Source organism: Dendrobates tinctorius, unplaced genomic scaffold, assembly GCF_039654945.1.
Source record: "Dendrobates tinctorius isolate UK_male_01 unplaced genomic scaffold, ASM3965494v1 ptg000020l, whole genome shotgun sequence".
In the NCBI taxonomy this organism is placed as follows: Eukaryota; Metazoa; Chordata; class Amphibia; order Anura; family Dendrobatidae; genus Dendrobates; species Dendrobates tinctorius.
The window spans coordinates 9,981,648-9,998,437 of record NW_027361688.1 but is presented as its reverse complement, the minus strand read 5'-3'; the positions used below and the strand labels follow the sequence as shown (position 1 = coordinate 9,998,437).

Sequence of the window (16,790 nt, the reverse complement as noted above, 5' to 3'; positions counted from 1 at the left end):
TCATTTGCCAAAAAAGTAGCCACAATAGACAGAACTTTCCAGTTTGTTTGATATTTTGCAGCTGATTTATTGTCAGCTTTGCTGTGTAGACCGGTACAAGATCAGCAGAGTGATCTCACTATCATTAGTGTGCAGAGGGAATTAATGACTACCCTATTGTATAGCAGGATGCCTAAATCATGAAAAATATCTGGAAATATGTCCGTTTCAATGGCTGAAAAACTATCCACAACAGGCAGAAATTTCCAGTTTGTATTTTTGCAAATGACATATCAGCTTAGCTGTGTAGACTGGTACAAGATGAGCTGAGTCATCTCAATGTCATTAGTGAGAAAGGGGAATTAATGACTACTCTATTGTATAGTAGGATGCCTAAATCATGAGAAATATCTTAAAATATGTCAGTTTCAATGGCAAAAAATGGCCACAATAGGCAGAAATTTCTAGTTTGATTATTTTTTTTTACAGCTGACATATCAGCTTTGCTGTATAGACTGGTACAAGATCAGCAGAGTCATCTCACTATCATTAGTGTGCAGAGGGAATTAATAACTACCCTATTGTATAGCAGGATGCCTAAATCATGAAAAATATCTGGAAATATGTCTGTTTCAATGGCCAAAAAACTAGCCACCACAGGCAGAAATTTCCAATTTTTTTCTTGCAAATGAAATATCAGCTTAGCTGTGTAGACCGGTACAAGATCAGCAGAGTCTTCTCACTATCTTTAGTGAGAAATGGGAATTAATGACTACCCTATTGTATAGCAGGATGCCCAAATCATGAAAAATATCTGGAAATATGTCCGTTTCAATGGCTGAAAAACTATCCACAACAGGCAGAAATTTCCAGTTTGTATTTTTGCAAATGACATATAAGCTTAGCTGTGTAGACTGGTACAAATGAGCTGAGTCATCTCAATGTCATTAGTGAGAAAGGGGAATTAATGACTACTCTATTGTATAGTAGGATGCCTAAATCATGAGAAATATCTTGAAATATGTCAGTTTCAATGGCAAAAAATGGCCACAATAGGCAGAAATTTCTAGTTTGATTTTTTTTTTACAGCTGACATATCAGCTTTGCTGTATAGACTGGTACAAGATCAGCAGAGTCATCTCACTATCATTAGTGAGCAGAGGGAATTAATGACTACAATATTGTATTTCAGGATGTCTAAATCAGACTGCAAAGTAAAATTATACATACAAAACCCCTGCCACTATTTAGAGGACATGGCTGTTCTCCTCCTCCACCCCACCCTGCTGCACTTTCTAAATAGGAAGTTTGTGCCTGCAATATGGCCACCCCCCCCTTCTTCAACTCTTTTAGAACCAAATCAGGATGAGAAATTTTTCTGATCAAGGGTGTTGACTTGAGAACGCAGCTGTATGTTCTAGCTGTATTCCTGATAGTGGGCACAGGAGTCGTGTCATGTGTCCATACAGGCATAACGGCATGTCAGTGTGAATGGAGGCAAGCAGGTGGATGGTAATTATAGCCTGGCTGAGCGCGCACAGCAGTTGTCACATCCATCAACCAATCTCCGTCCCATGCCACCTGTGCCCTCACCGGTAATTTACCCAATGCTACTTATTAAGGACATTTCTCTCTCTCTCTATATATATAGTCCATAAGGTCAAGAGTTTAAAAAAAAGCTGAATATTTTTACATCTGGCAACGTGTGCGTTCCTGTTAAATAAAGTGTCCTGCCATATAACAGCTGATATCGACGACTTCAATGACACTTTATTTGAGGCAAAGCTAATTTTTGAAAATGGGCTTCATTTAAAAAAAATTGCCTCCTGTAGCCTCCATTTAGCATCGTCTATTGGTGGCTGCAGAATGAGTTAACTAAGAATCAGTGAGTGAGCTTGTATTGATGGAGCGTTTGTAACTCTGTTATCTGTCTTTTACAGATGATTTATGACCGCAGACCACATCAAAGTTGAGCTGAACTTTCTTGGAGTCAGAAATCAGCAGAGAGGAGTGGAGAAAGAGTATATATATATATATATGTGTGTGTGTGTAGGATGTGTCAGCAGCGATGCTGCAGTGGGGCTGCAATGTAAGGTAAGACCTATGTTATGGACGAGAGACAGATGTCGGCGCTTCATCTGCTGTTGGGTTTGTCCCGTCACGATTATGTTGCCTGAGTCTATAAACCTAAAATATCCGTGACAAGTCAAAGGAATCCAGAAAGGAATTTTCTGATTTGAAACTAACACCTAAGGCTGAGTTCACACGTGGCATTTTTTCGCGTTTCCGCAGCGGTTTTAACCGCGCGATTTTGCAGCGAAAATGCGAAAAATAAGCATCCCATGCATGCCTATGGGATTCCGCAATGCTGTGCTAATGCTGCAGTTTTTACCGCGGCAGAATCGCTTTGCGGTAAAAAACGCAGCATGCTCATTAATTTGCGGAATCGCGGAGTTCCCGCACCCATAGGAATGCATTGTTCCGCTTATTTCCCGCATGTGGCTGTGCCCACCATGCAAAAAGTAAGCAGAACAATTGCGGATGGTACCCACGGTCCGGAGGAGAGGAGACTGTCCTCTGGGCTTTGGATACCATATCCCTGTAAAAAATAGAATTTAAAATAAAAAATATTGTTATTCTCACCTTCCGACGTCCCGCGCAGCCTTCCCGCCTCTCTCCACGCTCCCGTTCCCAGTACTCCTATGCAAAAATGCCCGCGATGGCGTCCGTTCTCGCGGGATCGCGAAGTCTCGCGGTCATTTGCGCGACGTCATCGCGAATTACCGTGAGACATCGCGATCCCGCGAGAACGGACGTGATCGCGGGGATTTTCGCAAAGGATTACTGGGAACGGCTGCGCGGGACGTCGGAAGGGTGAGAATAACACCATTTTTTATTTTTTTTTGCATTTTATCTTTTACTACTGATGTTGCATAGGCGGCCTCAGTAGTAAAAAGTTGGTCACACTCGTCAAACACTATGTTTGACGAGTGTGACCAACCAGTCAATCAGTTCTCCAAGCGATGCTACAGATCTCTTGGAAAACGCTAGCATTTTGCAAGCTAATTACGCTTGCAAAATGCTAGTTTTTCCGTGGGAAAATCGCGGGAATTTAAAATGCGATTTTCCCGCGGAATGGAATTCCGGAATTCTCGCGGTAATTTCCGTGAGAATTCCAGTACGTGTGCACTTAGCCTAAAGGTTATGTGGAAACAGTTTAGTCAGCTCCTCCTGCCTCCTCTTCCCTACACAGTAACATCTGCAGAGCATGCCCACTGCATTCCACTATACAAAGCATGCCCACTGCACTCCACTATACAAAGCATGCCCACTGCACTCCACTATACAAAGCATGCCCACTGCACTCCACTATACAAAGCATGCCCACTCCACTCCACTATACAAAGCATGCCCACTCCACTCCACTATACAAAGCATGCCCACTACACTCCACTATAGAAAGCATGCCCACTGCACTCCACTATACAAAGCATGCCCAATGTACTCCACTATACAAAGCATGCCCACTACACTCCACTATACAAAGCATGCCCACTGCACTCCACTATAGAAAGCATGCCCACTGCACTCCACTATAGAAAGCATGCTCACTCCACTCCACTATACAAAGCATGCCCACTCCACTCCACTATACAAAGCATGCCCACTGCACTCCACTATAGAAAGCATGCCCACTACACTCCCCTTTACAAAGCATGCCCACTGTACTCCACTATACAAAGCATGCCCACTACACTCCCCTATACAAAGCATGCCCACTACACTCCACTATAGAAAGCATGCCCACTACACTCCACTATACAAAGCATGCCCACTGTACTCCACTATACAAAGCATGCCCACTACACTCCCCTATACAAAGCATGCCCACTGCACTCCACTATAGAAAGCATGCCCACTCCACTCTACAAAGCATGCCCACTCCACTCCACTATACAAAGCATGCCCACTGCACTCCACTATAGAAAGCATGCCCACTACACTCCCCTTTACAAAGCATGCCCACTGTACTCCACTATACAAAGCATGCCCACTACACTCCCCTATACAAAGCATGCCCACTACACTCCACTATAGAAAGCATGCCCACTACACTCCACTATACAAAGCATGCCCACTGTACTCCACTATACAAAGCATGCCCACTACACTCCCCTATACAAAGCATGCCCACTGCACTCCACTATAGAAAGCATGCCCACTCCACTCTACAAAGCATGCCCACTCCACTCCACTATACAAAGCATGCCCACTGCACTCCACTATAGAAAGCATGCCCACTACACTCCCCTTTACAAAGCATGCCCACTGTACTCCACTATACAAAGCATGCCCACTACACTCCACTATACAAAGCATGCCCACTACACTCCCCTATACAAAGCATGCCCACTGCAATCCACTATACAAAGCATGCCCACTGCACTCCCCTAAACAAAGCATGCCCACTGCACTCCACTATACAAAGCATGCCCACTGCACTCCAGTATACAAAGCATGCCCACTGCACTCCACTATACAAAGCATGCCCACTGCACTCCACTATACAAAGCATGCCACTGCACTCCACTATACAAAGCATGCCCACTACACTCCACTATACAAAGCATGCCACTGCACTCCACTATACAAAGCATGCCCACTGCACTCCCCTAAACAAAGCATGCCCACTGCACTCCACTATACAAAGCATGCCCACTGCACTCCTCTATACAAAGCATGCCCACTCCACTCCACTATACAAAGCATGCCCACTTCCCTCCACTATACAAAGCATGCCCACTACACTCCACTATACAAAGCATGCCCAGTACACTCCACTATACAAAGCATGCCCACTACACTCCACTATACAAAGCATGCCCACTCCACTCCACTATACAAAGCATGCCCTCTACACTCCACTATACAAAGCATGCCCACTGCACTCCACTATAGAAAGCATGCCCACTGCACTCCACTATACAAAGCATGCCCACTGCACTCCACTATACAAAGCATGCCCACTCCACTCCACTATACAAAGCATGCCCACTGCACTCCACTATACAAAGCATGCCCACTACACTCCACTATACAAAGCATGCCCACTGCACTCCACTATACAAAGCATGTCCACTGCACTCCACTATACAAAGCATGCCCACTGCATTCCACTATACAAAGCATGCCCACTCCACTCCACTATACAAAGCATGCCCACTGCACTCCACTATACAAAGCATGCCCAGTACACTCCACTATACAAAGCATGCCCACTCCACTCCACTATACAAAGCATGCCCACTGCACTCCACTATACAAATCATGCCCACTGTACTCCATTATACAAAGCATGCCCACTACACTCCACTATACAAAGCATGCCCACTGCACTCCACTATACAAAGCATGCCCACTGCACTCCACTATACAAATCATGCCCACTGCATTCCACTATACAAAGCATGCCCACTACACTCCACTATACAAAGCATGCCCAGTACACTCCACTATACAAAGCATGCCCACTCCACTCCACTATACAAAGCATGCCCACTGCACTCCACTATACAAAGCATGCCCAGTACACTCCACTATACAAAGCATGCCCACTCCACTCCACTATACAAAGCATGCCCACTGCACTCCACTATACAAATCATGCCCACTGTACTCCTTTATACAAAGCATGCCCACTACACTCCACTATACAAAGCATGCCCACTGCACTCCACTATACAAATCATGCCCACTGTACTCCATTATACAAAGCATGCCCACTACACTCCACTATACAAAGCATGCCCACTCCACTCCACTATACAAATCATGCCCACTGCATTCCACTATACAAAGCATGCCCACTCCACTCCACTATACAAAGCATGCCCACTGCACTCCACTATACAAAGCATGCCCACTACACTCCACTATACAAAGCATGCCCACTCCACTCCACTATACAAATCATGCCCACTGCATTCCACTATACAAAGCATGCCCACTACACTCCACTATACAAAGCATGCCCACTCCACTCCACTATACAAAGCATGCCCACTACACTCCACTATACAAAGCATGCCCACTCCACTCCACTATACAAATCATGCCCACTGCATTCCACTATACAAAGCATGCCCACTACACTCCACTATACAAAGCATGCCCACTCCACTCCACTATACAAAGCATGCCCACTGTACTCCATTATACAAAGCATGCCCACTACACTCCACTATACAAAGCATGCCCACTCCACTCCACTATACAAATCATGCCCACTGCATTCCACTATACAAAGCATGCCCACTACACTCCACTATACAAAGCATGCCCACTCCACTCCACTATACAAAGCATGCCCACTGCACTCCACTATACAAAGCATGCCCACTGCACTCCTCTAAGACTCATTTCTGTATCCACCTAGTCTCATCGAAGGCAGGTTAGGCTAGGCCAGAAGCAATAATTATTTGCGTAATGATTATTTAGTAAATATAGAACATGTGAGGTCAATAGTGATTTGTGATAAACAGTAATTTGGAAAGAACCCATGGTGTAATGCAATGAAACAGCTCGATTTTTGCTATAAAATGTTGTACACTTCTGGAAGTAAATCAGAAATCATTTGACAGACAGTTGGAAGCGGAACAGTTAAGCTGAGAACACTCGGATTCTGTGCGCCATAACAAAGGCACTCGGCCACTTTCTCACAGCGTCAGGACTACAGGATTCCATAGAGAAGGAAGAAGATCGGGAGAAACAGCTAAGCTTGGCATGCAGTGACGTGGGTTAGCGGCATATTACCTGACGGTCGGACAGTCTCGCCGCCGGGTTAGTTGTGAGCAGTGTGGCGGTGAGGCAGCAGGCTGCTGACAATCTACAAGAAACTGATAAATTAGACATATATACGAAGAGATGACATCCGTCCGACAGAATGAAGTGTAGTGCTGTTATTGGAACACAAAATTAGCGCCACTCCTGTCTATAGGCTGTGCCTGGTACTGCGGGTTCCAAATTCAACATTCGTAAACCCCCCTGTGGTTCCACTGGAGCAACTTAAAGGGGATAGTTCACTATTTGCAATTTTTTCCCCCTCTTTCTTAAATGCATGTGTATGGGCCTACAAATCATTTTTGCAATTGGGTTTCATTAATTAGTTTGCACCGTTTGGCTTTTACAGTCTCTTTCTTTATCTGCACATTCAACTTTGATGTGGTCTGTGGTCATAAATCAGTTGAGAGGAGATCAGGAAAAAGAAGAGAGAAAAGACACGGTGACAAACTCCATGTCAGGCCCTCATAGCGCGCTCACTGACGGATTCTCAGTTGAGTCTCAGTTCATGGCTCTGCAGCAATCGATAGATTGTGTAACACGGAGGCTATAGAAGGCAAACGGTGAAAATGTATTTATGAAACCCAATTGCAAAAATGATTTGTAGCCCCATCACATGCATCTAAGTAACAATAAAGAATGTTTATAAAGATGGACAACCCCTTTAAGCACCGTAAATTTATTAAATGCTAAGTTTAGATGAACTGCTTAGGGTTTGGTATGTACACCTGAATGTGGTGTTACAGGGGGCTCCCCCAATATTTAACAAAGTGCAGTACCCCTTTCTTCCTGCAGATGGCAGTAGTGCAATGTGTAATGACAAGACAGTGTAACATTATGGGATGGATTATACACAAGAGACAAAAGACAAACAGAAAGCGACAAAGCATCACAGCCTGGAACACATCACTAAGAATAACACAAGATAGTGTCTCCTTATAGAAATCTGTTCACATTTTAAAGATTAAACCCGTGTGATGAATGCAACTACAGTGGGGCAAAAAAGTATTTAGTCAGTCAGAAATAGTGCAAGTTCCACCACTTAAAAAGATGAGAGGCGTCTGTAATTTACATCATAGGTAGACCTCAACTATGGGAGACAAACTGAGAAAAATAAATCCAGAAAATCACATTGTCTGTTTTTTTTTCATTTTATTTGCATATTATGGTGGAAAATAAGTATTTGGTCAGAAACAAAATTTCATCTCAATACTTTGTGATATATCCTTTGTTGGCAATGACGGAGGTCAAATGTTTTCTGTAAGTCTTCACAAGGTTGCCACACACTGTTGTTGGTATGTTGGCCCATTCCTCCATGCAGATCTCCTCTAGAGCAGTGATGTTTTGGGCTTTTCGCTTGGCAACACGGACTTTCAACTCCCTCCAAAGGTTTTCTATAGGGTTGAGATCTGGAGACTGGCTAGGCCACTCCAGGACCTTGAAATGCTTCTTACGAAGCCACTCCTTCGTTGCCCTGGCAGTGTGCTTTGGATCATTGTGATGTTGAAAGACCCAGCCACGTTTCATCTTCAATGCCCTTGCTGATGGAAGGAGGTTTGCACTGAAAATCTCACGATACATGGCCCCATTCATTCTTTCATGTACCCGGATCAGTCGTCCTGGCCCCTTTGCAGAGAAACAGCCCCAAAGCATGATGTTTCCACCACCATGCTTTACAGTAGGTATGGTGTTTGATGGATGCAACTCAGTATTCTTTTTCCTCCAAACACGACAAGTTGTGTTTCTACCAAACAGTTCCAGTTTGGTTTCATCAGACCATAGGACATTCTCCCAAAACTCCTCTGGATCATCCAAATGCTCTCTAGCAAACTTCAGACGGGCCCGGACATGTACAGGCTTAAGCAGTGGGACACGTCTGGCACTGCAGGATCTGAGTCCATGGTGGCGTAGTGTGTTACTTATGGTAGGCCTTGTTACATTGGTCCCAGCTCTCTGCAGTTCATTCACTAGGTCCCCCCGCGTGGTTCTGGGATTTTTGCTCACCGTTCTTGTGATCATTCTGACCCCACGGGGTGGGATTTTGCGTGGAGCACCAGATCGAAGGAGATAATCAGTGGTCTTGTATGTCTTCCATTTTCTAATTATTGCTCCCACAGTTGATTTCTTCACTCCAAGCTGGTTGCCTATTGCAGATTCAGTCTTCCCAGCCTGGTGCAGGGCTACAATTTTGTTTCTGGTGTCCTTTGACAGCTCTTTGGTCTTCACCATAGTGGAGTTTGGAGTCAGACTGTTTGAGGGTGTGCACAGGTGTCTTTTTATACTGATAACAAGTTTAAACAGGTGCCATTACTACAGGTAATGAGTGGAGGAAAGAGGAGACTCTTAAAGAAGAAGTTACAGGTCTGTGAGAGCCAGAAATCTTGATTGCTTGTTTCTGACCAAATACTTATTTTCCACCATAATATGCACATAAAATGAAAACAAAACAGACAATGTGATTTTCTGGATTTTTTTTTCTCAGTTTGTCTCCCATAGTTGAGGTCTACCTATGATGTAAATTACAGACGCCTCTCATCTTTTTAAGTGGTGGAACTTGCACTATTGCTGACTGACTAAATACTTTTTTGCCCCACTGTAACTGCAATTTAATTGCAAGCAGTGAGATAGATAGATAGATAATAGATGATAGATAATAGATGATAGATAATAGATTAATAGATGATAGATAATAGATAGATATAGATAGATAATAGATAGATGATAGATAATAGATAGATAGATATAGATAGATAATAGATAATAGATGATAGATAGATAGATAATAGATAGATGATAGATAGATAATAGATAATAGATAGATGATAGATAATAGATAGATATAGATAGATAATAGATAGATGATAGATAGATAATAGATAGATAGACAATAGATAGATGATTGATAGATAGATAGATAATAGATAGATGATAGATAGATAATAGATAGTTAATAGATAGATGATAGATAATAGATAGATAGATACATAATAGATAGATATATACATAATAGATAGATAATATATAATATATAGATATAGATAGATAGTAGATAGATAATAGATGATAGATAGATAGATAATGGATAGATAATAGATAATAGATAGATGATAGATGATAGATGATAGATAGATAGATAATAGATAGATGATAGATAGATAGATAATAGATAGATAATATATAGATGATTGATAGATAGATAATAGATAGATGACAGATAGATAAATAGATACATAGATAGATAATAGATAGATAGATAGATAATAGATAGATGATAGATAAATAGATAGATAATAGATAATAGATGATAGATAGATAATAGATAATATATAGATGATTGATAGATAGATACATAGATAGATAATAGATGATAGATAGATAATAGATAGATGATAGATAGATAGATAATAGATAGATAAATAGATACATAGATAGATAATGGATAGCTAGATAGATAATAGATAGATAATAGATAAATAGATAGATGATGGATAATAGATGATGGATAGATAGTAGATAACATATTTTTACGCCATATCTATAAATATGAGCACTAACATCACATCCACATGGAGTGATTACAGCTCATCTCCGGCTTCTCTTCTCCCATTTACAGTTACAGAAGGTTTTTATACAATTCTTAGCACAGACTTTCGGGCTTCCATGATGGATGTTACTGGTGGATTGATCGGCTGGAGGTTACTGCTCGGTCGTCTCTTCCTCCTGCAAGTCTCCAATGGAAGCTGTAAATCTGCCACCACATGTGATATAGTCCTAACTTCCTACACTACCACACAAGATCTCCGGGGACATGGACAGAGACTGTCTAGAGAGACACTCAGTGCGGATTTACAAGACACTGCCGGAATAGAAAGATGAGATCAGACGAAGCCGAGGTGACATGAAGGAACACTGGTATATAAGGAAATTCATAGTCATTGGGTACAGACAAACAAGATGGCCGACGAATGATATCGCATGTGCGGCCGCTACTCCATTCCAACAGGACATCTTAGAGCCCCGATCTTGGGATTGGGGGGGTCTGCACGATTTCACTTGTCATCATTTATGAGGTTGATCGTACAGCCTTCCTCCCAGACCGAACAGTCTCAAAATGGCCGCTCTGAGTGTTTTTTAATTGGACGAGGCTAATGGGCGTGTCTGGTCACATGCTCCTCCATGAGCGGCCATTTTGAGAAGAGGAGAACTGTGCCGCCTGTGAGGAAGAAGAGGGAGAACCTGTAATTACCTTTAACATGTCTAAAAATTTTGCATTTCCTTAGACGTATGACAAGACAAAATGTGTACAATCGACAGATTCCTCGAGAGACGCCATCCTACATCCACAGGCCCCAAGTTAATAAATATATATATTTTTTGCTCTTGATGGCTTGATACACACCGGCATTGATATCATGAACGACTGGTTAAAGGTGACACATCTGTACAATACAATAATATTGAAAAACAAAACTTTTAAATAATGAAACCTTCCAAAATGTCCACATTTTTTTAAATTAAAAATTAAACCTTAAAAAAATCCAATATTTTAATATTAAAAATAAAACCTTCGAAATTTTTCAATTTTTCAATATTAAACATTTGAAACATTTCAAAGTTTTTCATATTAATATTTAAACCTTAAAAATGTACAAAAAATATTAAAAATTAAACCTTTACAAATTTCCAATATTTTAATATTAAAAATCAACCCTTCAAAAATTTTCAGTTTTTTAGATACAAACTTAAATAGTTGAAAAATTTGCAAATTTTTAATATTAAAAATTAAATCTTCAAAAAAATTCAAATTTTTGGATATTAAAATGTAAACTTTCAAAATATTACACATTTTTTACTTTAAAACTTAAACCTTTAAACATTTCCAAATTTTTAACCTTAACATTTAAACCCTTCAATGCGTGTTCTAATTTTTAATATTAAAAATTACTATTTCAAATTTTTCTAGATTTTTTATATAAATATTAAACCTGTAAAATATGCACTTTTTTTTTTTTTTTTTTTTTACGTTTTTGAGGTTAATTATATTGGATGTACATTGATCAATCGCAGCCAAAAATATAAATCATGGCAAATAAATGATCAGATAATCTACATTGAATATCAGCTTTAGGAGTACATTCAATATACACAGATGTGACTATAAATCTGGATTAGTGCAGTTTGGAAAGTTCTAGAAGTTAAAAGGGGTGTGGCTTTAAATTGATGTATGAAGGGTTTAGCGAATCCAAGGATGGGGATCAATTGTCTCAACTTTTTTTTTTTTTACAAGGTTAGTATTCTATTAAAAGATATAGAACTATATCTGATCAGTGATGGTTTACATTTAAGAGATGCCCCTGAAATAGCTTTCTGTGGTTGGATGTCTGCTTTGGCTATGTTGGGAAAACTTTCTTCTTTCTAGAGAACTAATTTTCATATTTTCTTCTTATGGATCATTGTCTGAAAATTTAGCAGTTGGAACCAGACCTGTAATTACAAAAGTGCTCCTCGGGGGAGGTACCACATCCAGTCAATGAAAATACAGACAATGTCTACAGATGGGTATCTAATTTAGTATATAGTTTTTTCCTTCTTGGGGAGTTAATTTGCATATTTCACCCCATGTAATGGTGTCTGGAGACAAGTCTTCGTACATAATTTGGATCTCCTCAGTAACATCACAAGTCAACTGTCAACTTTCTGGCGTAACTAATTACTGGGACTTGTACCATATTCTACAGTGTATTTTACAATGACTTTTCCTTCCTTCTACACAACTAATTGACCTATTTTTTCCTATGGATCACTGTCTGAAAATACAGCAGTTGGAACCAGACCTGTCACCACCAGACTTGTGTCAAACGCTCCTCAGGGGAGGTACCAGTTGTATGTGATATCCAGCCAACTAAAGGACAGACAATGCCCCAAAACAACTGTCCACAGATGGGCATCCCAGACCTGTCACCACAGACTTGTGTCAAGCGCTCCTCAGGGGAGGTACCAGTTGTATGTGATATCCAGCCAACTAAAGGACAGACAATGCCCCAAAACAACTGTCCACAGATGGGCATCTAATTTAATTAAAACAAATCCTTCCTGGGGAGTTAATTTGCATACTTCACCCCATGTAATATTATCTGGAGATAAGTCTTCATACATTATTTGGATCTCCTCAGTGTCATCACAAGTCAATGTCAACTTGGTCATGCGGTATCAATTACTGGGACTTGTACCATGTTCTACACTGGATTTTCTAATGAGTTTTCCTTCTTCTAGAGAACTAGTTTGCATATTTTTTTCCTATGGATCATTGTCTGAAAATAGAGCAGTTGGAATCACACCTCCCACCACGGACTTGTGTCAAGCGCTCCTCAGGGGAGGTATCGGTTGTCTGGATGTGATATCCAGCCAACTAACGAACACAAAATTCCCCCAAAACAACTGCTTATATCTACGAGGGGCGCCTGAAAACTTCGAGGCCCACCCATGAAATCTTTTTTGCATGGTCTTGTTTTGCAATGCAATATGTTATTTAGTTAGTTGAATGGTCTCATGAGCAATCTGGATTTATTTTGATTTTTTTTGTTTCCGTTACAGCATTTTAAAGTTGGGTCGCAAGGCTGAAATATGGAAATGGAGAAGTTGGCAAAGTTCACACATCGGCTGTTGCAATGGCTTATTTTTTTCCTTTTTGGGGAGTTAATTTGCATACTTTATACATACTTCATACATAATTTGGATCTCCTCAGTGACACCACGAGTCAACGTCAATTTTCGGACGGTATCAATTACTGGGACTTGTACCATGTTCTACACTGGATTTTCTAATGAGTTTTCCTCCTTCTGGAGGAGAGCTAATTTACAAACCTTTAAATAAAAGTTTCCTACTTTACATTCAACAGTGAAAATTTGGGGGGAAAATAGGAAAGCAAAAACATAATTTTAAAAAAATTAGAAAATTTGAAATAATTTATTAAGAGTCTATAGCTGAAACGGTTTAACACCGCATGTTTTTTTTTTATGTAGCTAGTTTAGATATGGGGCAACTTTAACTTAATAAATGGTCATAATAAAGAGATTGTCCACTGATAATAATAATAAAATTCTTCAGAAACCTTCATAATAAAATTCTTAAAAAGAGGCGATCCAGTAAATAATATATATATAAAAAAAAACAATATAAATTTCATGAAAGTACCCAGATATTAACTTTCTTTTTTTTATTGGCATCATAGCATTTTACAGACCAAATGGACATAAAATTAAAAAAAAAATCCAAAAATGGATATATTATGAGCTAATCTAGCTCCATGTTATACCTTAAGACATTTATTTTAAGTACATAACAATTTGTGCTACATTCTTCCGGGTCCATGTATCAACGCCGTTACGATTGATATAATATTATGGATTTTTAGAGGAGATTGCTTTTGAAATATCTGATAAAAAAATTGTTATTGATCATTCGTACGCTTAAATTATTAATTTTTTTTTACTTTTATTTTCTGGGCAATTATTTTCATATCATAATCTGTATAAAAAAAAATACAATAATTTTGAGCATGTCATTTTAGACACATACATCCTGTTCTACACAAAAAGACTTTTCAGAAGTCTCATTATCATCACATACAGGATGATAATAACAGGTAACACCACTCTCCAAAGGCTGATAACACCTCATCTACCAATCACAATTGGTGGTATTACAGCTCACCTCCTCCATCTCCTTTCACAGTGACCTTTAAACACACTCATTAGATGCTTCAATACAAATCACAGGGTCAGAAGCTGTTTATTTGCTGCTAATGTACATGTGCATTTCCTGTAAGAACAGGAAGTCAGAGCCTAAAGTAGCCCCAGTGGCCAGTGTGAGAATTGCAAGTTTCCATATATATATTTATTTTTTCAATTTTGGTAATTTTATTTTCATATCACAGTCAGTGTTAAAAATAATATAATATATATATATTTATATATATATTCACTCATATCACAGTGTTAACATTATATATATATAAATATATATACATATATATATTATTTTTAACACTGACTGTGATATGAAAATAAAAATACCAAAATTGAAAAAAAAAAATATATATATATGTATGTGCATATATATATATATAGTATACATATCTATATATATAAAAACGAGTGTATGTGTGTGTATCTGTGTGTGTATCGACGGTGATGTCATAATGGTTGCCATGACGACAATGATGTCATAAAGACTGCCATGGCGAAGATGATGTTATAATGGTTGCCATGGCGACGATGATGTCATAAGAGGTTGCAATGGTGACGGTTATGTCATAATGGTTGCCATGGTGACGATGATGTCATAATAGGTTGCCATGGCGACGATGATGTCAAAATTGTTGCCATGGCGAAGATAATATCATAATGGGTATATGGGCACGGAAATATGGGATGGAGGATATGTATGATGGGTATATGGGCACAGGACTATGGGATGGAGGCTGTGTGATGGGTATATGGGCACTGGACTATGGGATGGAGGATAATCACGGGACTATGGGATGCCAGATATATATGATGGGTATAAGGGCATGGAGGAAATGGGATGGAGGATGTGTATGATGGGTATATGGGCATGGAGGATTTGTGATGGAGGATGTGTGATGGGTATATGGGCACGCGACTATGGGATGGCGGATATGTATGATGGGTATATGGGCACGGGACTATCGGATGCCGGATATGTATGATGGGTATAAGGGCATGGAGGATATGGGATGGAGGATGTGTATGATGGGTATATGGGCATGGAGGATATGTGATGGAGGATGTGTGATGGGTATATGGGCACGCGACTATGGGATGGTGGATATGTGTGATGGGTATATGGGCATGGGACTATGGGATGGTGGATATGTATGATGGGTATATGGGCTCTGGACTATAGGGCTATTTTAGACTCTGACTTCCTGTTATTACAGGAAATGCACATGTACATTAGCAGCAATGAACAACTCTGATCCTATGATGAAAAGAAAAATACAAAAATTTGAAGAAAAAAAATACATCAGTACATCATTTTCCGATCATGCTTTCTGATGTGTCAAAATTTTGTCGAAAATTTTGTTTCAAGAATTTAAAAATTAGAAAACTGAATCCTAACACCCCAATTAACCATAAAGGTAGTGCCGGATGATTTTTCTGTGCCATAATATTCACAATTACAAGGTTCAGCTATAATACATAGACCCCAAATAAGTCAATAATTCAGTTATTGACATCCAACAGTCATTTTTTGGCTGAATTAAATAAAATTTAAATTGGTGATTAAACAGGAATATTTTATTTTTCTGTCCAAAATCACTTAATCATGGAGATTAAGATGGGAAGAGATAAAATAGTTCGAGTCCGCTGCATCAACAATTTTTTTTTTAAAGTCACTATTATGTAACATGGTTTTTTAAATTTTTTTTTAGAAAAAATCCTAATACAGTCAGTAGCCTTTATAACACTTCTTCTTGATGGTCATTGTTCTTCCTGTCCTCACTTACGTTCTGGAGAACAGATCCAGGAGACAGGCAGCTGAAATGAGATTCCTGCAGTAAGTTATTACGAATTGGGTCTAAAGGTCTTTTGGCAATAGGCCGTCATCACAGCTGCTGCTTCAAAGTTCAGGGAAAATTCCAATTGTTGCATCAAAGGCAAGAAAAGTAGAAAAAATATTGAAGATATAATCAAAGCAATCGATATTAGTTTCTAAATTGCTCATGCGTACTATGATTACATTTTAAAGGGGCAGTCCCATATATTTTTTTAATTAAATATTAAAACAATTTTAAGTATAAACGTAGATAAAAATTATATATTAGGGGTAAAACAAAATTCTGTATTACACAATAAATTAAGAAAGAAATTACATAATGAAATATTAAATAAAAACGCTTAAGAAAAAAATATTTAGTACATTATTAACGTAAAGTTAAAAAAAA

The 16,790-nt window shown here is 39.3% G+C and overlaps 1 protein-coding gene and 1 long non-coding RNA gene across 5 annotated transcripts in view; one reads left to right on the top strand and one right to left on the bottom strand.

Annotated features, from left to right (window-relative positions):
• The window catches only part of LOC141083406 (uncharacterized), an 87,669-nt gene extending 74,134 nt beyond the window's left edge, over nt 1-13,535 (top strand). Inside the window, exon 3 of the long non-coding RNA XR_012230701.1 lies at nt 13,414-13,535. This is a non-coding gene — a long non-coding RNA (uncharacterized lncRNA). The remainder of the gene's footprint in view (nt 1-13,413) is intronic.
• BICD1 (BICD cargo adaptor 1) overlaps nt 1-16,790 on the bottom strand; it is a 226,894-nt gene that overhangs the window by 7,484 nt on the left and 202,620 nt on the right. For 2 of the 4 annotated variants that reach the window (XM_073567639.1, XM_073567642.1), the window contains one exon: nt 14,884-16,383. In XM_073567639.1, coding sequence (XP_073423740.1) covers nt 16,349-16,383 — 35 coding nt within the window. In that variant the 3' untranslated portion in view covers nt 14,884-16,348. Of the gene's footprint in view, nt 1-6,792; nt 6,876-14,883; nt 16,384-16,790 lie in introns of those variants that run through there. The other 2 variants (XM_073567643.1, XM_073567641.1) reach the window with 2 other exon arrangements.